The 24,848-nt window shown below is 41.4% G+C and overlaps 2 protein-coding genes across 2 annotated transcripts in view; both read left to right on the top strand.

Annotated features, from left to right (window-relative positions):
• LOC133951383 (rho guanine nucleotide exchange factor 17-like) overlaps window positions 1-9,396 on the top strand; it is a 60,141-nt gene extending 50,745 nt beyond the window's left edge. Inside the window, exons 9-24 of the mRNA XM_062385293.1 lie at window positions 98-183; window positions 440-558; window positions 872-1,079; window positions 1,467-1,540; window positions 1,645-1,728; window positions 1,876-1,979; window positions 2,366-2,466; window positions 2,548-2,667; window positions 2,772-3,039; window positions 3,207-3,293; window positions 3,490-3,557; window positions 4,106-4,254; window positions 4,381-4,555; window positions 4,743-4,838; window positions 5,212-5,394; window positions 5,606-9,396. Coding sequence (XP_062241277.1) covers window positions 98-183; window positions 440-558; window positions 872-1,079; window positions 1,467-1,540; window positions 1,645-1,728; window positions 1,876-1,979; window positions 2,366-2,466; window positions 2,548-2,667; window positions 2,772-3,039; window positions 3,207-3,293; window positions 3,490-3,557; window positions 4,106-4,254; window positions 4,381-4,555; window positions 4,743-4,838; window positions 5,212-5,394; window positions 5,606-5,814 — 2,131 coding nt within the window. The 3' untranslated portion in view covers window positions 5,815-9,396. The remainder of the gene's footprint in view (window positions 1-97; window positions 184-439; window positions 559-871; window positions 1,080-1,466; window positions 1,541-1,644; window positions 1,729-1,875; window positions 1,980-2,365; window positions 2,467-2,547; window positions 2,668-2,771; window positions 3,040-3,206; window positions 3,294-3,489; window positions 3,558-4,105; window positions 4,255-4,380; window positions 4,556-4,742; window positions 4,839-5,211; window positions 5,395-5,605) is intronic.
• Window positions 9,397-12,173: 2,777 nt separating this feature from the next.
• The window catches only part of relt (RELT TNF receptor), a 26,142-nt gene continuing 13,467 nt past the window's right edge, over window positions 12,174-24,848 (top strand). The window contains exon 1 of the mRNA XM_062386656.1: window positions 12,174-12,400. The gene's annotated coding sequence lies outside the window, so the exon portion shown is untranslated. The remainder of the gene's footprint in view (window positions 12,401-24,848) is intronic.

Raw genomic sequence — 24,848 nt, 5'->3', positions numbered from 1 at the left:
GACACAAGGATATACAGACAATATTTTCAACAAGTTCACCTTCATATTTTTCTTCTTTTCTCTCCTTCTCTTCTATCTGCGTCTCTGTCCTTCTCAGATACTCTGCTGCAAGTATGATTGATACTTCCAGTAAATACAAGTTCCTGTGGAAACTTCCTCTAGAGGACGTAGAGGTGGTGAAAAGTAAGACTCTCGTCGTAACAAGACAAAGAAACTTTAATTATATAACACCTTTCAAACACAGCTAGAATAGATGCAAAAAGCAAGTAATAGAAAATAATTGAAAGCGATTAAAAGCAAATACAAAGTGCAATGAAAACAAATTGAAAATGTTACAGATGAGAAAAGAGGAAAAACAAGATAAATGAATCTTAATCATCTGTCTTGAAAAGAGAAGTTAAGGTTTGTTTTTGTCTGACTTTGTTCCGCCCTTGCACAGGCACCATGCAGGCAACCAACAAGGAGACTATCCAGAAGATGATTAGTCGATTAGATGAGGATCTCAGTACGTTGGGTCAGATCAGCAAAATGTCCGAGACCCTCAGCTTCCCACACCAGGTATTTTGGATCAACAGCAGCTGCGTGTCTTAGCATCACTGTTATTGTCTTAACTCTTCCTCCTTTTTGTCTTACTACCCACTTCCCCTCTTGATTGTTGAAGAAGAAATATATTTGTGGATTTCATTATTTTTGTGTTTACATCGTTTTTGGTCTTCTGTTCTATCACAACGTGTTCCTAGTTACCAGAATTTCAAAAGCTTTCGACTCTTCTGTGTTAAAACCCATTCCCATATATTCACAACACAGTTTCGGCGGGAGGGTGCAAGGACTTCTTGTTTCATCTGTTCTGATTGATCTCCACCTCTGTCAGTCCCTAGACGAGGCGATAAAGGATCTGATGTCGTCCGTGCACAGGGAGTTGTCAGAGAAACAGTCTCTGGCCTTCAGTATGACCTTCCTGCCCACAAAGCTGGAGTTTACCACAGCGTCTGCGGAGAGCAGCTTTGTGTTCGAGTTTACCTCTCCTGACACGCGCTCCCACTTCGAACAGGCTTTTGAGGACGCCAAGAAGAAACTGGGTCAGTGAAAAAGCTTTATTCAAATCATCAAATACATTTCTCCTTGGCCAAAGTGCTACAGAAGCTGCAGGACAGTACATTCTGTAACAGACAACATAAAACTGTACACAAGGACATAACATGTAAGCCCTAGAAACAAATTGCAGAATATAAGTGAGTTGAAAGTGGCTACTGCCCTAAAAAGTATCAAACCAAAAAAACAAAATTGTATTAAAACCTGAAAACGTGTGAAATGTCCCAGAGACAGAGTACAAAGGTTATTAACCTTTGTAATAAAAATAATAATTAATTATAAAAAATAATTTTGCACATAGCGTATAAGACACCGGGAGATCCGAAATGTTCCTGAGACAAACTATTTATCATCGTTATGTTTTTTCTGTTTAGCCATGAATAAGGACCAGTGGGACCCAGAGTTTCTGAAGGCAATCCCCATAATGAAGACACGTAGTGGAATGCAGGTGAGAGCAACAGAAGCTATGTCACACATGTTGACATTAGACGAGGCGATCTTTACCACTGTACAAAAGTCGCATCCACTCATATTTTGCCTGTCTGTCTCCAGTTTTCATGTGCGTCTCCCAGCCACAGCTGTCCGGACAGCGGCTGTGAAGTGTGGGTGTGTAACAGCGACGGATACGTAGGACAGGTGAGGAAAAATACTACAAAATGCCAGTTATTAACTAGATGCTAAGTACTTCTGGTGATAGAAAAATGTGAAACAGTTGGACTGATGATGATGATGATGATGATGATGATGATGATGATGGTGATGATGATGATGATTCCTCTGCAGGTGTGTCTGCTGAACATCAGAGATGAGCCCACAGTGGAGGCCTGTATTGCTGTCTGCTCAGCGAGAATCATCTGCATTGCCGCTGTACCAGGTCTCAAGGGAAGGTCAGTGGACACACACACACTTGCAGCAACACACAAATACAGTGGTACACTTTGAATCTCAACAAAAGAGCGGGTCATCTGTGGAGCATTGAATTGAAATTGAGGGGGAATTCAGTTAGACCTTATTTCTAATATTCCCCTTTGTTGTGCTACACAATGTTTAATAAGTCTAATGAAATATAAATGTTTTAGGAAATCTGAACATATGATATCAAAAGGTTCATTATAGGATTTCAAGATTGTCCACTGTGGCAAATATGAGCTTGGTGGTTAGTGGGAAAGTGTGTGTGGTTACAGGAGCTCAAACATCAGTTTAAACTGACTGTAGTGACACCTCAACATGTTGGGTGTCTTCTGTGCCATTAACCGATCACTCATCCCCTCAGAGAGCGTGGATCAGAACCCGCCCCTCCCTCCAGAGCCCCCGGTCAGCAGCTGCACATATCGATCTCTCATTCCTCTCTGGAGCTGACGGAGCGACCTACAGGTTCGTCCTTTAGAGTTTTTACAACACGTCAAGCAGCGACAATTTGTGTGTTGACTGATCAGCTGATTGATTGATTTCCAGGACCAGGGACAGAGCTTGTTCCGTTCGACAGCGATGACACAGATGACGAGGATTCACCCAGTCCTTCGTCCACTCTACAGAGTCAGGCCAGTCATTCCACCATCTCATCCAGCTACGGCAGTGAGTTCAATAAATCACACACACACACACACACAAACACACACACTACTTACACAACCCTAACCCATAACCCACCCTCAAACTCTGCTTTATCTGTTTTTAAGATGACGAGGGTCCAGGCTCGAAGGACTTGGCCACAGAGACCACCAGCAGTGAGGAGGAGCAGGAATTCCAAGTGCCGAGCTCTTATGGAGCTCCAGGGATGTTAGGGGTGGGCGGAGGAAGTCGTAACCAGACAGACAGCCCCATGGACGGCCGCGCCATGCGCCGATCCTCCCGTGGCTCTTTCACCAGGGCGAGTCTGGAGGACCTGCTGAGCATCGACCCCGAGGCCTACCAGAGCTCAGTGTGGCTAGGCACAGAGGACGGATGGTGTGTGGAGCAGCAACACATGCACACTCTACTCACTTGTCTTTTAAAGTAGCTTTCTCAATCAAGCATTTTGAAAACCTATAACCAAATTTGTTTCCAAAATGTTTCCATTGAAAAAATCATCAGATACGTACTCATAATTCTCTCCATGTTTCTCTGTCTGTTAGCATCCACGTGTACCAGTCCTCGGACAACATCCGCAACCGTAAAAACAGCATGAAGATGCAACACGCATCTTCCATCCTCTGTATACTGTGAGTCTGCCTTATTGGCCAATGTTTATCACTGGAATCAAAGCTGGATGTGAACAATATTATTCAAAAAAATACATCATGAGTTGGAAGGAAAAGGGATTAAAAGAGAGTTGATGCAGCTGGGTTCATCCAGTTTTTGTTTTTACTGTCTTCATTCATTCGTTTCCACATTCCTCCTTTGTTTTGCCCTCTTCAGGTTTTTGGACAACAAAGTCTTTGTGTCTCTGGCCAATGGAGAGGTGATCGTCTATCAGAGAGAAGCAGGTAAGCTGAAGTGTGGACAGTGTCAGGTTGAGGAAGAATCCAAAACACACTTGAGCTGTTTTCAGACATCAATTTTGGTGTGGAGTTCTCCGACATGAATTAGGTGTGGAGTCTCTCCAGAGTTTGCACATATGAACAAGGCAGCAGGAGACTCTCCGGTCAGACACACCAGTACAGAAATCCCTGGGGCGGTGAGGGGGGGCGTGTTCTCTTATACAGCCCCTCAGGAGAGTGTCAGGAGATTACCTGCAGTACAGTGCATGTCTGAAAGCAGCTTTAGCTAAAGTTGTTTAAAGTTGTAAGTCGATTTATTTTTAAAACTTTTGTTTAAATCCTTAATATCTCGAATCCTCTCTTGTCTGCGTACATTGTGAGAGAGGGTCTTAAAATTATGACATCACAATGCAGTACCAAAAGTTGTTTTTGGTGAAAAATGAAAAAATCAGCATGCTACCTCATTTATCATTTAAAGATTGCTTTCATTTTAACTCCAATCAACTATTAAGACTACTCAGCAAATATCTATATATTTTCCTTTCACTCCGCAGGAAGTTTCTGGGACGCTCAGTCTTCTCAGACGTTAGTTCTGGGCTCACCCACTAGTCCTGTCACCAAAATGGTTCCTGTGGGTGGGAAGCTGTGGTGTGGCTCACAGAATAGAATCCTCATTATCAACACGACTACCCTGGTACAAGAGGTGAGAACGGTCAGATGTATGAGGATCAAATCCAAAGATGTGTCCGGAATAAAAAAGTGTACTCATAGACCGAGGAATGTGTTAAACACTGCTTCCCTCCCATCCCTCTCTCTTCCTCCCTCCCAGCACTGGTTCCAGGTGGGCTCTGACAGCAGTCGCTGTGTGACATGCATGGTGGCGTACGGTCAGGGGGTGTGGCTGGCGTTGCAGGGCAGTGCGCAGGTCAGACTGTACCACGCTCAGACCTGGGAGAGCCTGACGGAGGTGGACATGGCGCCTGCCGTGCACAAGATGCTCGCAGGTAAATAATCATGGTAGAGCTCCGTAATGGCAGTGAGAAGCACATGTATTGTCTATGTAGGAGCATTCACATTTGTATGTTGGTATTATTTCAATTCCAGATGTCAGAAGCAACTAATATATATGAGGTTTAGTTAAAAATTTCTCACCCTCCTATAAAGTTTATTATCCTGTTCTTCTCCGTTCAGGTGCAGACGCCATCATCAGACAGCACAAAGCCGCCTGTCTGAGAATCACGGCATTGCTTGCCTGTAAGGATCTGCTGTGGATTGGCACAAGCGCAGGTAATAACACACCTTTAGTCTAATAGATCCCATATACATGAACCTGATGACTCAACGGAATTGCCATTTACTTTAAATCCTTTAATCATGATTGATCTGGAAATTATCCAAAAGTACATTCAGATACAAACTGCATTTAAAAAGGCATATGCAATACATATTAAAAATGATTTTATATATATATATACTCTTTATTCAGACTCAGAATATTTTATGTTTTTATTGTGAATATTTAAAATGGTTCACTAAGATACATAATTCCGGGATTAGGGAATTGGCTGAAACCTTTTTCTTTGTCAGTATGGAGTTGTTACAAAGAAGCGTTCCTTGGATTGAAAAACACACCATAACTCAAGATGGTTTTCCTCTACAGGGGTGGTCCTTACATTGGTGATCCCAGCAGTGAGCTCAGGAACCGGGGCTGGGACTCTGAAATCTCCCCTGGTGCCGATGGGCTCGGCTCACGGACACACGGGCCACGTTCGATTCCTGACATCAATCGAACTACCTGAAGGGTTTGACATGAACTTTCCCCTTCCATCAACCGACTCCACAGGTTTCTACGTTTTTTTCTGCATACATTTGTTAGCAAGCAATAGTTTGTATTTATCTAGATCACTGACCTACAAATATTGTGACATTCTTGGTGTTTTAACTTTATAAATGTGCAACTCTTTCTATATTTGAAATATTAACAGAAAATGTATATACACAAAACTGAACTGAAACACGCCTTTCCTCGACCTCTAACCCTCCCTCTCTCTTAGGCACCCAGTCACAGAGCAGCAGTACAGTTGATGGAAACCTTCAAAGGCACGACTCCGCACGCCGCAGGGCCTCCGCCCACATCCCTCCAAAAACGAACCATCTAGTCATTTCCGGCGGTGACGGCTATGAGGACTTCAGACTGACTAACAGCAGTGAAACCATCGGAAGGGACGACAGTACCAACCATCTTTTGCTTTGGAGGGTGTGAGACAATCGAGCCAATCAGCTCTTCGCCTCTCGTTAAGAGTGCCGCACAAGCTCCCGTCACTTTTCCCGCCATGGAACTTCTCAACTTTTGTTGTTGTTGTGTTGGTCTTCTGCTCGGTCCACCGGTCTCTATGTGCATAATATGGCTGTCAACTCCCGCCCGAACTGACAAATGAATATGATCACTTCAGACCTAGTTTTCTTGACCCCGTTTTCTTGACCCCGTTTTCTTGAGTAATGTTGCTGCTGATGTTTGTTGTTCCACACTGTGTGACTTCTGTGCGTGTGTATTTCATTTTTTGGCATCTGTAAACGAGTTGTCCAGAAACGTGTCTTTACACTGACAAAGACAACAGAGAAGAGACTCAAATCAAACCATGAATCAAATGATGACGTCATGACAGGAGGACATTTGAATGAATGTGGACATGAACAAAGCATGTGGACATTATCACTGGTTCTCTTGGACATCAGCCTTTTAGGCCTTCAAATACCGTGACAAAATATATGAATATCTACAAATGAATGATTCTAACTGACTGTAGTTTGATCAATAATCTGCGTTTTCACCTATTTTCACTACTGAAGTTCAAGCAATTCAACGTCTGTGAGCTTCTGAAAGAGAAAAGGACAACTTATTTTGCTCCTTTACCAGGTCTGGACCACACCTAATAGCAGATTTGTGATCAGATCGTTTTGGCCCCAGTGAGGATGTAATAATAGCTACTCCAAGAGAAATTCTCTTAAATATGAGACTGCCTTTGTCAAAAAAAAATCCCCAGTAGAGGGAGAGAGAACAAGAGCATCACTCAAGTGCAGTATTAGTATGTACGGTTATAATTACATGCATACAGTCACCCACATTAATGCACAGCCTTCACTCGCTGAATCCGAAATTTGTGAGAAACGTAAATGTCTATTTTCCACAGATAATCACTTTGTATCCGTTTTACTTATTCATAATTTTCTGCCATTTGACATGAAGGTAGATGAAGCAGTGTCCCACTACTGGCAGAAAAAAATTGCTTTGTTTAGGTAAGTTTGTTTTAACATCACAGGATCTGAGAAAGATTTGCTTTGCCAATGATTTTCAATTTGTGGAGCATCGTATTATGGGAATCGGGACTTGTTTCAGTAGCAGAGATGACGCTAGGCTGTGGTAGCAGATAAAGAGTTATGTACAGTATTTATGGTTTTGATTTTAGCGCCTTCTTTTACAGCACTTAATTTATAGAAGATGTAGCTTTCACTTTTTTCTGTTTGAGCTGAAGAACGAGGAGACCGTGGCCCGATTTGCACATCAGATAATCCAGCGCCATTTGGCCGGTTACCGATGTAGTCTGCTCATGTTTTGGTATGATGCTCAGTTCTGGGTTCATGTTTGTAGATGTGGTATAGCTCCATACTGTATATGTAGATACAGGACTAGAAAGTAGAGTGGTCTAGAGGAAATGTTCTGTATCGCTAGAAAACATACCAAATACCAACCTCCTTCAAAATTCTCATCACATTGTTTCTGAATGCAGATGTCGGACCAAACGATTACATCGGTTTAACTCTTCAGTTGGTTTTCAACTCCCGGTGTGTCGTGTGGCATTTACACCCAGAATACTCAAACCTACGCAAACACAAATTTCCGCAATGATAGTTTGAAATGCATGTGGTTCGTTTATGAGACTCGAGAGCCAGTAAAGAGTAGGTCAGAAGGACCGTCACTGAGCGCCTGAACTTTCCTTCAGTCTAAAAGCTAAGCCATTTTACAACACATACACACAAGCATGGGGAAATGTCAGCTCACAGCAGATGTGTCCTTGGATGCACACGTTAGCCTCAGGCTTCAGGGCTAAGCAGCGATTGTCCTTTGATCCCAAGCCTAGAAAACCTCACTGCACCTTAACCAGCCATCTGCACACTCAGCTTCCCCACTTCATCCACATTAGGTCAACTCTTCACTGTGAGCAGGGCTAAGAGGATCAGCCGATCATTGTGATAGCTGCTAACTAGCTCGCGAGCTCTGTCCCTCTGTAAGTGTAAGAGGTGGTTTGTGTAGCTCACTGTTGTATCAGTTGAAAAGTATAAAAAGGAGCTTGTGGGTTCACGTCCAGTTAGCTTGTGGTAGCACGTCAAAAAAAATACAGCAGAGGAAAGTCTGAGAATTTTAGCAAACTTCAAGTGAGCATTTGGGAAGTCAAGAGTTCACGAAAAGAACTATACCACTCTAATGTTGCATGAAGATGAAAGCTACAGCCAGGATATGGTTAGCTTAGCATAGCTGAAATACTGGATATCGGGTGAAAGATAGGAAGATGAAAAACCGCCTTCCAACACATCTAAAGCAAACAAATCATTGAGTTTCTTTGGTATAAAAGTGTAAAAACAAATTGTACCTGGGATTTTTGCTGCTACGTACTTTCTTAGTGGACTCAATTGACTTCATGGGGTGTTTCAATTCTTCGCAATTCTTCCAGTCTTTATGCTAAGCTAGGCTAACTCCTGATGGTAGCATTTCAAAGCCGAAATGTGGTATCTTATCTTATCCTTGGCAAGACATTAGATAAGATTATGAATCTGAATATGTCAATTTTTGTCGGTGTACGGTTTTGAATGTTCTGTATGATTCACTGCAAGGTTTACGTTTGTGTTCTCGGAGCCAAGAGCTGCCACTTTACCAATGAAGCTGTATATCTATGCTGGCCGTAGGGCAACATGTTGTGGAACGAGTCGAGCAGCACAAGAAACGTGGCACCATGGTGGTGGGTCCTGGACCGAGGCAGAAATCAGCTTAGTTTGACAGCTCATTCAGGATTATCTGAAATTGCTGCCATAGTTGGTTCAAAATAGTTAGATTTTTTTTATCTCAGCCTTAACAATATACATTTAAATTTCCTCAGCAGTGACATAAGTACCAGTCATGGAATAATCATGATTTCTGCAGCTGCATCGTAGGTTTAGGCCCTTGAAATGTCTTCATACAAACATGCGCATGCACACTAACACCATGCGTCTTATATATGAAGTAAAACTCAATGCTTATCTGACCACGATAAAGAGAATGAACCATATTTTGTGCCAAGAAATGAAAGATTCACATTTCACCATCACGTCAAACTCACCCCATCATCACTGATTAACTCCCAGAAACCTTTAAACAACCTCCTCATGTCCTTATGTGAACTGTCTTTATTGTTGTAAATATTGGTATATATTGCCTTTTTTCTGTAAATAGTGCACCCACAGTCCTCAATTGTTCATATGAATCTAATGGCATATTTTTTATATATTTGTGTAAGGTTTGTTTTTCTCCTGCTCCCTCTGGCATGTGCTGTCAGTCACGTTTAAATTATATATGTCATGGATCTTTCCAGAAGGAGACAAGACGGCTTCTGTTGTGACTGAAGGAGTTTGGTGATGTTGACTTGTTACAGATGTCTACAGGAAGAAAAAAAAACGACCATGTGGTCATAACTCTGTGTATCTCTGGTTGACATCTTGCAGTTGTCATGGTTACAGTTTTTTCCTGTACCTTGCTGTTCTTGTTCTGTCACTGTGGGTTTCTCTTTGTAATTAAATCAGTTCACTGGTGCCACTCTGTGCTCGTTTGTTTTTGTCCGGCTGGTGAGGTGTGGTTCTTAGAATTTACAGCATACACAGAAAGTTTGGGAATAATACAGCCTAAAGGGTATTATTTTAAGTGCTTAAACTATCAGTGATTCATCGATTAGCCAGTCAATTTATTTTTATTCATTTTAGTTTAGTAAAACCCTTCATAACTTTCGCTTTTTGCTGATTAGTCTTGAATGACTGTCAACTGAATTTACAACGATGCTCTCCACTCCTCCAGTTGACAGCAGCTTGACCATAACACAGAGTTATCAGTGTGGTTTCTACCATCACCCTTCGGTGTTACTCCACTATTCGTTTCACTTTAACCCACTGGCCCACACTGTGCTGTATTGTGATTTAATAGCCCGGCGTTGTATAGAGGAAAACTGTCATGCAGGCTATTCAGAACACATACACAAATTAAAATGCTACGCCTTCTCTGCTCATGAACACATACACGTGCACAAGTTACAACCCACTTACACACTGACCCACACACAGCATTCAGATGTTGTAAACAGTGAAGATCTGTGTGATGAATGAAAGAGAGGAACACACACAGATTCATGTGTGTCTCTCAGCAGAGTGACTGACTGACACTGACTCATGGTTCATCCCACAGGAAGAATGTGGGCCAGTGGAAATCTTCATTCTTTGCTTTGTTATAATCCAGGGCTGATCCTCAATGGACAGTCGTAGTAAGAATTCAATTAAAGTTCATCTAAAAAGAATAAAATACAGTGAGATCTAAAATCTTACCTGAACTGAAGTTCAAAATAATGCAACATTATACAAGTCTTTTATCGCAAAACTATGACATTATACCGATTGAAATTGAAAAGTTAGGGGATGAAATGTAGTTGTACTTAATTTAAAACATTTGTACTTGATGCTTATTGAGTGTCACACTGGGACCATTATGATTAAGAGCGTCCTATTGATTAGACTACAATTGATTATCCAACGTAACCCAAACTATCACAACCCCAAATCTGTACGCTTCTCTCAGTCAGAACCAGTTCAGCCTCAACAATCATCACAACATCAGAGATATATTAAGATGCATTTAAGATTAAGATTAAGATGCATTTATTAGTCCCAAACACATGCACAGACATGCAAAGGCACACTCATGCAGGTAGGGAAATTTATCCTCTGCTTTTGACCCATCTGGTGCAGGACACACAGAGCAGTGAGCGACCATGTACGGCGCTCGGGGAGCAGATTTTTGGGGAGTAAGGTGCCTTGCTCAGGGGTACTAGACAGGGTAGGGAGACTCTTGGATTTTTGGACAGATCAATCCAGGTTCGTCTTTTGTTGTTTCTCCGTGGAGTCGAACCAGAGACGAACCAGAGACCTTCTCTGCCCATAGTCCAAGTTTCTGCCACTAGTCCACCGCCTCTCCCTGTATATATTATCATATTATCAATATACGTGTATTTAAAAAAAGATATACCTGAAACACCTGAAACACCTCCCAACAAGCCAAACTCTATTAGAATGAAAATGGAGAATATTGTTGTTGGAATCATTTAAACATAGGCTTCGGCTGATACATTCATATAAATGAAATGTGTAAGTCAACGGACCAAATGAATTGTAAAATCTGAGAGGCTTTGACAGCTCAGGGAGTTTTCTTGTTTGATGAGTCACTCCTTTGTGTGCTGCAAGTCTTTAAGCAAGGTGTAACCTGGGACCATGACTGAGGCCACATCCTCCTCCAATGGACAACTGAAGGCCTTTGGACTGAAGACATTTTAACACGTCACCGTGTTGGAAAATAACAGGTGTAAATAATCAAATGAATGAGTTCCATTTAGCGGATTCAGTTTCAGGGTCCTGTGAATGTGAAAGTCTCACTGTCACACAGTTTTTGCTACAATGACAAGATACCTTAAAAACAGATGTAAGTTTTATTACACTTTCAGCAACGTTGGTGTGATGAGCAGTCAGCTCATGATTTAGTTATTTAAGACCTCTGCTAAGAAAGTTATGATTTCACCTGTGCCTGTTTCTCTGTTAACAGGATTACACATCCGAAAATTACACAACCAATTTCCATCGAACTTGGTGGGCGGATGAGGCCTGGGTCTGGGATAAACCCATTACATTTTGGTATGGATGCAGATTGAGAAGTGGCTCCATGATATTTTCTTTGCACTTTCTTTAACTTTGCTTACAAACAAAATCCTAAGACCGTTTTCTTTTGTCTCATGTCTATATTTCTACTATTAGAACTAAACAAGCACGTGCAGGATTGTTCGGCCTTGGCAGAGGTCTGAGCTGTACTGAGGGTCAGTCTGGTTATATATAGGCCTTTTTCACAGCAGACATTTTGACACATAAGGAAAAGCACAGGTGTCAATAATGACATTACAATGGGACTGGTTGTTAACCTTTTCTACTGGGACAAGTCAAAATGTATAGGTCTTTATCACTGCAGACATTTCTAAACATAAAGAACTAAACTAAGAAGGTAACCACTTTAATAAAGTTGCTACTTGGCTTTTTGTTTAGATTCTGTGTCCTTTATTTGGTGGATTATAAACTCATGTTCATGTATCATGTTCTGTTATCTATTTAATCTCCAATCTTTCTATGTTGGATCACCTGCTGCGTTCAACTCCAGAATGTGAGGCACATGCTGGGCAGACAGCAGCCGACAGAGGGGGTTTACACACAGACACACACACAGAAACACACACACACACCGTGGGGGTTTCAGCTTGCAGCGGTGACGCACTGTGAGCTCACCGAGCCTCTCCACTCTTTCTCTTTTTCCCCCTAACAGACAAGCAGAGGAGCCGGAGAGAGGGAGGGACAAGAGAATAGAAGAGAAGAGAAGAGGGGATCCTGGTGAATCAGCTCTGTGGTTTCCGCTCATCCTTTGACCTTGTTTTTATTTGAACCATCAACTGAGTCGACCTCAGCAGACGATGCTCGCCACTGGACACTGATTTCCACCATATTTATTCACCAAGCCGGTGAGTGTCTGAACTTTCTCCCTCTGGTTACCTCACTCTTCACATCGGGAATGAATGGCTGCTGAAGCCGGTAGTTTAGTTTGACTGTGTCAGTCTCTGCCGAGGCGTGTGGAGCTGTTTCTCACCACAAGGTCCGCGCGTCATGACCACTTTTACGCACGATGATCTTTGTGTTCAAGGGACTTCTGCGTCCCGAGCGAAGGGACTGCACGGAGTACCTGTCCTTCTGGACCGAGCAGCCTGTGTAGCCCCTGTGCTCCCGGTGGCTCTTTCACTCGAGTTTATCGAATGGCTCAAAACAGCAGAGACTTCAAACGGACAGATGCAGCTCTTTGTCTATTTCTGTGCAAACTCTCTGTCTCTTTGTTTAATTCATCTGCTGAAGCTTTGGAAGTTCAGACTGAGCGTCAGGGTATCCTGTTCCTATAGTGATGAAAACAGCTACAGCTCCTGCTTTTGTGCTGTACTGCATTAATCTAGTTATTCTGCCATAATCTGTCACCCAGCGGATATATATTAACTTTTAAAACAACCATGGCAACCAGCGTGTGTGTGTGTGCGTGTGCGTGCGTGTGCTTGCTGCGCATGCTTGACGCAGTGCCTTTTCTACGTGATGACCTCACTGTCAGTGAGATCCGCCCCCTCCTCACTTTCAAATCCTTTTAAAAAATCCTGACTCTGCTTTACGCTCATAATCCATCTATCTATCTATCTATCTGTCGATCTATCTATCTATCTATCTATCTATCTTCTTATAACAGATTAGTTATATAATAAACTTTAGTTTATGTTCAAGACAGTTTTTTATTAGCTATTGGCCTTTTCATAACAAAACTAATAAACCACGTTGCATTGAAGTTAACAAAAGAAAAGAAAATCTGTACTGTCACTTCACAGTTTGGTCTATTATTGTGAATAAGTGTCTCACACACTTATCTGTTACACTCTGTGTTTGCTTTATTAACAGCTGGTCTCACATTAAGCTTTACCACCTTCACATTCTGCACCGCACTGCTGAGGCTTTGGCATCATGCTCTGCTGCGTAACAGCACCAGCACTTCCACAAGCACCAAGATGAGACTGTCATTTTTGGCAGAGGGCTTTGATTGTCTGAGTCCAAATTCCTGCACGCTTGTGACAATAAGTGGCTTTCGACTGCTCTCACACACACACACAGCTACATGCATATGGAAGCACACACACACTTCCACCAGCATAGTTTCCTATAGACACCTATAGTTATTTTACAGACGTCACAAAGTTCATGCAACAGTATTGTCTTGTTGCAGCACCAGTGAACACATAGCTCAATATATGGCTCTTAAAGTATTTTAAATATCTGGTATTGTCTATTTTAAGAGAAGAAATACTTCCTGTTTCCTGTCAAGTACTTTCACCCCTTCTTGTGGGAAATACAGTAGGGGGCAATTTGTGTGTGTGTGTATTTGTACAGTGTGACTTGTGTGGGTAGGGAGATGTACAAAAAATCTATCCCAGAGACTCTCTTGCTTTGGCCAAAACACATGATCATGAATTTGTTGTTAAGTTTGGTGTTTTGGGGTATTTCTTTTTATTCATTGGCTCTGAAAATATATGTTTTCTTTTTTGATCCAAAAAGCAGAGTTGAAGCAGAAAGAAGGAGCGTGATGATGAAATCGTTGAAGTCGCTCAAGATTATAGTTTATTTCTACGAACAACAATAAACAACAGAAATGATTATTATTATAGTCACAATCAGATTTTAAGTCAGGTTGCAAGAGATTTGTGCAATGACGATAATATACTAGAAGCCCGATTCCTAAAAATGAATCAATTATATTATGACCTTTGACTATGGTTAAGAGTTTTTTTATATGTTTGACAGATGAGAAAATGTTTTCCTTGATATCAGAAAATAATTATTTTCTGAAGTTACGATCATAGTGACTATTTTGAGATGTGCAACTTTTTGGTACAAACTAAAAAAATATTGTCCATCACATTATGTGCTCAACTAATGTTAGCAGGGCTAACAAGCCCTGTAATTAAACACACACACACACACACACAAACACACATACACATGGTCCAAGAGCGTACAGCCCACAGCCAAATTTAACCCCCATTTTATGCTCTACCCCACCCAGCATTTAATGTACACTTGAGTTTAGGAAGAAGGGATGGTGGTAGAATGAAATACGAGAAAAAGAAGAAGAAAAGACAAAGAGATGAGGACAAAGTTTGAGAAATACAATAAAAAATGGAAAGACAGAAACATGTATGTTGTAGCATGGAGCTGATAAGAAGGATATAGACTTAGGCACAGCTTCAGCTCTGTTGGAATGTGTGTTTAAGTCAAAGACTCAGCTAAGCTTAAATTAGCCCATCAATCCTGTCATCTGTCTGTCCTCTGGTTTAGCCAGAGTTGTTGGGAATGCCGCCAACGCTCCTCCGTCCCCGTGTCAGCCAGGAAACTCTGGGCCAAAGAAATTCCCACAGCACTGCACTGACCGCAGAGCTCGGTCCAAGCTGGCTCAGCGCTCCGCACACACTGACTGATGGAGGATGGGATAATTACAGGGGGACCGAGACACAAAAAACTGAAAAGATGTTGGCCCGAGAGCTCGCCAGCTGACACCCACATACAGTCACTGTCACATACAATCGTTCCTTGGAGTTATTTCTAATGCGAAAGACAGTCGTCCATTTTTCAGGAGACCCCTGTGTAGTTTCTCTCTTTCTGCTCATCATTTCACAATAAATTAACAAGCTGCAAGTCCTGCTGCAGAGAGTTCCCATCAGTCGAGTTCACTCTGTTGCTTTTCAAAGTCCGGACGTGGAAAATAGTCACTTCCCGGAAGTCCCAGCTCTTGCGTGATCTGAAGTTTACAAAAACACCCTCGCTGTGGTGTCATACTTTAACCTCAGTTATAATATCCTCACCTGATTGTGTTTGCCGAATTGTTTTATTGATTAAAATGCCCACCTGTAGGCCCACTGTATGTAGTTTGACCAACTACCACTCTAAAGAAGTATTTATATATTACTATTTTTTTGGCTGCAGTACTCTAACATTTAATGGTTTTTATAGAGCAGTGTTGTGAGCTTTACTTAAGAGAGCTGAGTGAATTATTCCACTGCAGCTTCTACACAGTGTTGGTGATGTGGTCTGTACCTGGAATGGTTGCTCAGTTAGATTTTATGAGATTTGGTTCAGTCAGGAAAAAGGCGGGTGGCTGTAATCTCGCTCTGAGTTCACAACCTTTCCCCTCTGTCTCCTCCATCCGCCCTGTCACTCCGTACTGTACGTTTAATTACACTGTCTTAAAAATAAGCTGTCCGCTACCCCTCAGGCCGCCTGTGGGGGGAGGAAATCTGAATGTGACCAAAATCTGCTATCTGGACTCGCCAGTAACCAATCGCTGGCTTTCGGCTGCCAGAGCAAATCACACAGCAGCGTGTCCGGGTCCGATCTCTTTGTGACGGGGCACGAGTGACTGACTCTGCACGTATGTGTGTGTGTTTGTGTGTCATGTTTTCCTGGGAATCCACACAATCCCTCATGTGAGGAGTGCTACACACGTGCCCTGTTTCAAAACAACCGCTGAGTAATGACAATGTAGCCAACAAAGCAGGAAATTGAACCTCTCCTCTGTAGCAGCACTTTAATAGAGATATTGAAGTCAAAACACAGCCTAGTGAGTTCCATACATATATGTTGATCTAAGTCTGTTTTTTGTGTGATAGGCAAACTGTTTTTTTTTCTTACCTCACATACATAAAAACTATGAGGACGTGTTTCCACATAAGATTACAGTGTAGTACAGCTGTAGGAGCTGTTTAGAATACTTGACATTCCCTGAGTCTGGTTAAACCTCTCACTGCTGGTTCTGTATGTGTTGAACTCACTGACCTACACTAGACTTCACTAACAGAATAAATATACATTTTGGTAAATACACAAATTTTTCATTCTATTTAGTCTATTCAATATGAATCTTTTCATAGGAAGGGGGCAGTTATTTTAGTACTTACCACATCTATCAAATGCACCTTTTTGAGACCATAGTCGCCATGAACGCAGTGTAAAAGATTGTATATAAAGATGGACAACATATGTGACTGCTCCCTAAATTGTCTTGATTTCCTCCTGGTGGCTGGCATCAGTCAAGGTAATAAACTCTGCCTCCACCATTATAGGGGATAGGACATGGACCAAACTAAAAAGTATTCTTCAAATGATTTTTTAAAAAGTTTCTGTCATTTAGATCTTATCATATTGATTTTAAGTTGTCTTAACTTACAGTGAGTCTGACTCCATCCCAGACTCTGGCTCCAAATTCACGAGATGGCAGCATTCGTATACAGAATATTAGGGATTCATTTTTTGATAGAGTGAAGAAGTGAAGATGTGTCGCCCATTAACTCATGCACTCCAAAAAGTCAAAACACACAAATGTGCACGTTTATGTGTTTTTGCACAACATGTGTCATCAGATTGGTTCTCTAGGCCACCGTAACGTCCTCTAAATAAGCTAAGTCTTATCTAAACATACTTAAAACAGAGGATAACAGTTAGCCTGGATCTTACCAAAAGTTGTCAAATCAACCCTACAGCACCTCGAAAGATCACAAGTTAACATGTTCAACTTTTTAATGTAGCTAAGCTAGCCAGCTCCTAGCTATTGATCCCTCACACTACACACAGGAGAGTCATATCACGTTTCTCATCTGACTCTTCACTAAAAACCTGCTTATTCTCCAGAAACTTTTCATTTAATACACACATTGTTTTTAAGTTATAAATCTACAAAATCTGAAAAATGTCTCTTACCAGCTCAGTTTTCTTGAGAGCAGCAGACAATGTCACATCAACAGCTCTGAGACACAGATTTGTCCAGTGGCTAAAACAGTATTTAACTAAATCCTCTTTATTTGTTTGACAAATAGAGATTACATGTTGAAAGTGTTCATACATCTTTTTGCGTGTAGGAAAAATTGTTTGATTACAGGGTGCATGTGCTGCTGTCTTTAAGATAGACTAAGTATGTGTGTATGAGTTATAAATGATAACTTATGATTTTGGAACAAAAGCAGTTGCTTTACATCCAGTGTTCATGATGATGATGTAAGGGAAAATAACACACTCTAGAAAAAATCTAGTCTCTGAAAGTACTTCCTGTGAAATTCTTAGCAATAATCATAATCATAATCAGACATTTTATTCTTTTAGGGTGGTTTGTGTGGCCTTGGGTGAAGTAACAGCAATGGGTCCTTGTCTCCTTGACACTTTTTAGAAGGAAGAATAGAAGAAGTTTGGGCTTGTTTGGGATGAGACAATGAAAAAACTCTTTCAAATTTTGGAACCTACGACACCTTTATGTCACCGCTAAACGAACAAGAAGCAATGATACATTTCTGCTGGGGTTTTTTTTGTATGCATATGAATGAATGGTGCGGCTGTGGGAAATTAGCATCGTGTAGAGTCCCCCTGCTGCATTGTGGGGTCTCAGGTTGCAGCAGTGGTTTAACTCTGTCAGTATCACGGAGCCCGAACGACATACTGCGTCTGTCTCTCATGTCCGTTCTCTCTATCTCTCTCTACCTCCACTCTCTCTGGTCAACTGGACCTATCTTGTTCCAACCCCTCGACGTCTCGTAGGCAGTGTCCAGCGAAGACACAGGAGAGGCCTGTTAGGTTTCTGCTGGTGTGCCGTTCCACTGGAAAACATGATGACTGGCATCACGTCAACCCAAGGACAGAGCCGGGGAATGACCGACACAAAGAGGCCGTGAAAGAACAACGCATCCGCAGACGTGTGTGAAGAGGCGACACCTGCACGGTTATCAGACGCGCTCCCCATAATGAGACATTGTCTGAGCTCTAACGTAGAAAGAGTCTGCGTAAATCAGCCTTTCATTTGCCGATAATGGGCACCTCCATTGAGTCAAACAGAGGGTATGGTAGTCCCGATCGCGTCGTTGTCACACACGTGCACATTATCTCCCGGTCCACGAAATGTCTGATGGATAATGGAGTATAATTACCTTAAACCTTTTATCTGCAGGCTCAGTTATTTTCTATTGTATTTCACTGCTCCTGCTGTAAAGATAATTCTCATGTGCATCACGTTGAGTGTTTCCCAAAGCCGGACACATTACGTGGGCTAGTTGGCTTAATAGACTATAGAACTAGTTAGGACTTTACCTTTTTTGTCAGGTGTTTCTCTTGATGGACGAATATCCACTCGTGAACTACTTAAAAAAGGCCCAGGATACTTATCGCCTCTTTTTAAGCATTAAAGGAACATTAAGCTTCTTTTAGTTTTGACAGTATATTGTAGAGTACCATTTTTGACCCAACATCAAGGTTAAATTTCAGCATTATAGACAAAATCTGTAGAGTATGGTGTCACAGTTCAGTCATGATCATGTTTAGTATTTTCAGAATGTCTGTGACGTTAGTAGCTTCAAGTTTGAAGAAAAACAGCCCTGTGTCAGGCTGGGCGACACTCATCTCTGAGCTCATCTAATGGACATTTAAAGGGTTTTATGAGCCTAAAACAAAGGCAGGTTTCTCAACTTGTTATCCCCAGATATGATGTTTTGTTTCGCTGATGATTCATCACTACATACAGAGCAAAGGATAGACATCTGAAGATATTTCAAACTAAGTGATAAAGATTAGAAAAGGGTGATGACGCTGTTGACTGTCATCATTAATCATATAGTTACATATTTTCAGGACACAGCAACACAATGTTGTCTAGTTTAGTGAATGTGACCTGGTTTATAGACCTGGCCAAACCTGATTGAAATACAGCTCGATGATTGAATCAATAGAACTTAGTGTAACTTAGTATTTATACATAGAAAATGTTTGATAGAGGTGAAAGTAGCAGCATTAACTGGTGGAGTATTGCCAGTAATAGTAGTATACAGTATATGAGGAGGGATTTTGCCCATCAAGCAGTCTAGTAGTAATCATAGTCCACGATCAGCTGCCACCACACGCACTAGCTCAAGTAATTTAGTAATTATACAATTGATAACTAAAAGTCTGAAAGCAAGTTCAGTTAAACCACTTCTCATATGTGGCGAATTTCACAGACTCCAGTCGCTACAGTTTGAATTCATCCATCCATTCATTATCTATAATGCTAATCCTTTGAGGGTCAGAGGGGAGCTGGAGCCAACCCCAGCTGACATTAGTCGAGAGGTGGGGTACACCCTGGACATGTTGCCACTGTATCACAGGGACGACATAAACAAACAACCATTCACTCTCACATTTACACCTTAACCATTTTGGACTCTGGGAGGAAGTGAAAACCCATGATGGCACAGGGAGAACATTCAAACTCTGCACAGAAACACTCTTGTTGGCTGTCAGGTTAAAACTCAGAGACTAATAGATGTGTAGCGTTGTGTTGCCTCATACAGTTTGTATTCATAGTTGAAATCCCCTATTCTTCAAGAGACCCTTTGGAAAGAGAAGCTGTAAATCTGTTGTTTCCAACTTGTCTTACTTCAGGATCAGTGTCTCTCTGTAGTCATTATATCACTGACCTAACACCAATTCAGTGTGTTTTTTTAACAAGATAAAAATTAAGATTAAGTACAGAGCTGCCATACGAAATCGGAGCAACTAAAAAGCCATATCGAGACCGAAAAGTTGTTTTTAGCAAGACTGACTTGTTATGTTAGACTCCAACAAAAATAAAAGCATAACCAAACCATATATTCGGTCCTCACTCAATACTGAATCACATTGATCGACCGTTTGACTGCAGCCCACCAATTAGGAACTGTTATTATCATAAAATTTAAGATTTCATCAATTTTTATATCGTCAGATAGTAAATGGTGACAAAATCTCACAACATTTGGAAAGAGGGTTTATTTAAAAAATGAAGAAAGATACCCTTAACTTGGAATTGGTCAATGTTGGGAGATGGATGGAACATTTGCCAAAATAAAAGTCAAAATACATGTTTTTTTAAGATGTATTCTGTCATTTCAGGTAGCTCTGATCAGACTGATGTTTGTTCAAAAGTTTTTCTTGGCAAGTTTTGTATTAACTTGTTATTTGATGCCCAAAAAAACAAACAGGAGGAAATTGTGATCGGTCGAGAGCGTGGAAAGAAGGGCTCCAATGCTTTCATTGGGTTCATATGGTTCAAGTCGCAAGCAGCCAAATATTCAGCTGACAGATCATTGTCAGAATTTGTTATCAGGGGTGGAGCTATAAGTCATCTACTTTAAATATGGAAGACATGTAAGCATGACTGAAATGTATTAAAACACACTGCGGGCCACAAAAAATTCAATTGCAACTCTTGTCTAACCAGAATCCTTCATATCCGACAAACACGTCTGATTATTCAGAAGCCAATAATGTGGCGGACGGACCTTACCTTGATCTTCCCCTGCTGCTCAGTCATCTCAAACTGAAAGGAGAGGAGTTCCACTCATTTTTGTGTTTCCTCTTCTGTGGTTCCTTCCTTCCTTCAAAGCTTCATCCAGCAGGATTTCTCAGCTCATCTGCTGCATGACATCAAGGAGCCAGAATAAGCTCTCCAACACATCAGCTGGCGCTCCACGTCCTCGCCCCAAAAACCACAGCAGAACAGAATAATATCCATGTTTTTGTCATGCCCTCGCCATTACTTCTTCATTACTGCTATTTTTAGGTCCTCTGAACAACACAGAAAATGTGACTGGTCATCTGACGTTGTCGTGACTTGTTATTTCAACGTGTCAAACAACAGCAGTGACGGTTTGGACTAATTACTGTTTTACGCAGTGTAGGAAAAACTGTCACGCTTAACTCCCTTTATGTTTTTGCACTTGTTGTTTTCATCTTCTTTCCACAGGACAATGCAAGTGCAGCTTCCAAACCAAAGCACAGCAGGTGGGGAAAAGGCTCAGGTTATGAAAAGGAATCATTCAGATAATAAAATGCAATCACAGGATTGACAGCTCGTACAGGACAGTGAGGATAAAAAGATTAGAGAGAGTTCAAGGGAGAGAGACAAAGGAAAATACTTTCTATAGCGATAGACGACGCGTTGTGCTGCTATCTTATGCATTTGGAGCCAGGGTCTGAGCAGTAGTGATCAGGGGACGGAGCCGTGGTAGTGACAGTGGCGTAGGGGAGGGGCCCGCAAGCGGATTTTGTGCTACGCCACTGAGTAGTGAGTTGCTGTTGACCAACTGTGAGGCAGTCACATCCGTCAATCATGAAGTTTCACCCTGTGTTTATTGCATAAAATATACATTAATAGCAAACTTATTGCAGAAATTAGTTTGACATACATCAGTGTGATACAAACTACATCTCAGATCAAAATCATCTCAGATCTGTTGGGCAGGCTACTTTGACTTTTTAGTTTGCCCCATGTCCCATCCAACAACATGGAGCAGGTGGGGTTCATGACCTCTACTTCAGCCAGCGACCAGGTGGCGATTGAGAGGCTTGGGCTTCACCTTTTGGGAGCTGTCAAGGAAATAACATGAAGCTATTTCGACTTAGCTCCCATGTTCAGCCACTTTAATTTACTTATCTCAGTAGGCTACTGGGAACAATCCACTTATGTACTGCAATTTTCACTCACCTCAGAGTAATGTATGTGTTTTGGTGAGTAGTTGTTTTTCCATTTGGACAGCCATAGCTATGATAACTGGCTGTTGGCTGTTGCGTTTTTTTTAATAGGCAGAGAGAGGTGTTGGTCCTATGTGAGTGATACATTATGATGAATATTGATGAAGAAGAGGAGGATGGGTGATGGACAGACAAGGCCACATGGCAGCAGTGATTGTTGGTCCAGTGAAAATCTCACGTGACACACTCACTTTTAAGGTGGGTTTGTGTGGATAACCTCAGACAAACTAAAAGTAAATGTAAATGCATCGCATGCAGACAACGGTGGTTGTGAACGTCTGACTTCTAGTGGCAAACTTTTTAAACATCTTTGTTGTACATGCTTTGTCATGCATCTTGTGTTTTAAACACTTTCTAACTGCATAGTTTACTGTTGCACACTTTTACGTTCTTTACCTGCCAAATTCCCATTTTCTACCTTTCCAGAATACAACCAAATATATTTTCACCTACTGCAGTTTAAGGTCGCAGAATCTAATGCAGTAGTGCGTAAGGGAAAAATAAGTGTTAGAAGAAGAAGCTTTTCCCCCATGCTTAAATGTACAAAACCTTTTCAACCAGTTTAATTATGAAAACAGAATACTGACCTGGCATTCCTATAGAGTGACCTGCCCTCCTCCCTCTATCACAAGTATATACAGTATATCAGCTCTCTACTGAGGATTTCTGATTATATACAGTCATTGCACCTAAAATCATGTTAAGATCACTTTTTGCAGTGACTGTACTTCTGGAGGTCAAGAGAGGAGAAGCCGACCTTCCTTTCCCCCTGTGACTTACTCCAATTTGTTACTTGACACTATTTAATTTGATGTCCCATTTTTGTTGAGCTCTCTCTATCATTGACGTTTTATTGATCGTCTCTTCCATCCTTTCTTTCAGCTGTGCGATGGTGTGTGGGCATCATATTGGTGCATATTTGTGTGTTTAGGCATGTTGGCATGTGTGACTTGTAATTAGCCTCCTGCTCTGGTCTGTATGACTTTTTAACAAATGCTTCTATATATATATCATGCTATCAAGCTTTAGAAATCTCACTCCATCTCCTCCACCAAATCACTCCATTTCCTTCTCTCTCTCTCTCTCTCTCTCTCTCTCTCTCTCTGTCTCTCTCTTTTCTGTTCCTCTATAGCACGATCAGCCCTTGGCCTTCACCCATGTGTTGTCTGCCAGTGGTTTTTCTGACCCTGCTTTATCTTTATCTTTCTCCCCTGAAATTATAATTCAGAGGCCTCTCATTGGCATTAAAGCTTCGCCGGACCAAAATCATAAAGTCATTACATTTTCTCTGCTTTTACAAGGCACAAGTGTTGATGTTGGCATTCCCAATGGATGTGTGTGTGTGTGTGTGTGTGTGTGTGTGTGTGTGTGTGTGTGTGTGTGTGTGTGTGTGTGTGTGTGTGTGTGTCTGTGTGTGTCTGTGTTTGATTGAGGTTAGAAGCGTTGATTTGCTTGCTAATTTTTAAAACAATATGCTGTATGGTCAAAGGTGAATTGCGACATTATAGCATTAAAGCTGCCTCACAAACACACACACACACACACAGACACACTCTGCAGTGATGGGCATGTCCTAAGGACATCAGGGGTGTGTCTGTGGTCAGAGTGACAGTATAAGACACATGCAGGTACACTCACTTCTCCATTCAGCTCCACAGATTTGTGTGTCTGACTCCTTTTTTTTTTACTTCTGTAACTTTTATATCATCTCAACGTTCACTCGGTTTCGTCTCCTAGGATCTGAGATTTCACTTCTTAATTTTCCTGTTTGTAAAAGTTTTTAAAATCATTTTTTTAAGTACGTGACAACTTTGATCCAGTTTTTTGTAGTTTTGATTCAACACTGAGAAAGTTCGATTATATTTAAGTTTTGGTTGACACTTTCGTAGCAGAGCATCCTTGCTGAGTTGTCACGGCAACTGTGTAATTCAACTGCAAGTCTGGGGTGAGTATGCTCCTCTATCCGTCTCCTCTCTTTTCTTCTCTCTTTTTCTTACTATGCATTCCATAATGTCTTGATCCATCCATACTGTCGCTTTCTTTAGCTTTTTATTTACTTCCCCTTAACTTTCGACTTTGCCCTTAATTAATACAGCAGAAACATTTCCTCAGTTTCTTAACGTTTCCCTCCTGTTTTCTATCCTTTCCAGTTCCTTTGCTTCTCTTCTTTTTGTTTGATCTCCAATGTCTCATGTGTTTCTCATTTGGTCAGTGGCTGTGTTTAAAGGCCTGTTTGATGTCAAACACTGTTTCAGTTAAAAATATAAATTCTGGGCTATCAATCTTTGTTATTCTCAGATATTCATATTCTCTATGATGAAGTTGTGATGAAATTAATGATTTTTAGTTAGTGTGAAAGTGTCAGGTTTATGAGTTGAAACTCCACCAAAAATAAGTTGCTGTATTCAGACAGACTGAGGTTCCCCTGTGTGAATCATGGAATTGTGGCCACAACTGGGAGCTCATTGAAGTGCACATTTCACGCAACAGCTTAATTAAAGCCCCTCAGTTAGCTTTCACCGATCTTCATAAAAATCGGTACACCTGTGTATCATGACCAGATGCACAAAAAAGTCTCGGGGTGCATTTTGAAAAACACACCAGTAAGCCCTCCTTTTTGTATTTAGTTGCAATTTTTCACATTTTCCAATCTTTACTTTGGTTTTCCTAAGATCCACTTCGTATTGTGATGAATGTCATCTCAACAAGACGGAGATATGAACTACCTTGAATTTCGTGTTTTTGTCACACGGTGTGACCATGACCTGGCGTCAAAGTTTGATTCACACGAGTTTGTGTATCTCA

This window comes from Platichthys flesus, chromosome 4 (genome assembly GCF_949316205.1).
Source record: "Platichthys flesus chromosome 4, fPlaFle2.1, whole genome shotgun sequence".
Taxonomy (NCBI): Eukaryota; Metazoa; Chordata; class Actinopteri; order Pleuronectiformes; family Pleuronectidae; genus Platichthys; species Platichthys flesus.
The sequence above is the reverse complement of the archived record's forward strand: the minus strand, read 5'-3'. Positions and strand labels throughout refer to the sequence as shown.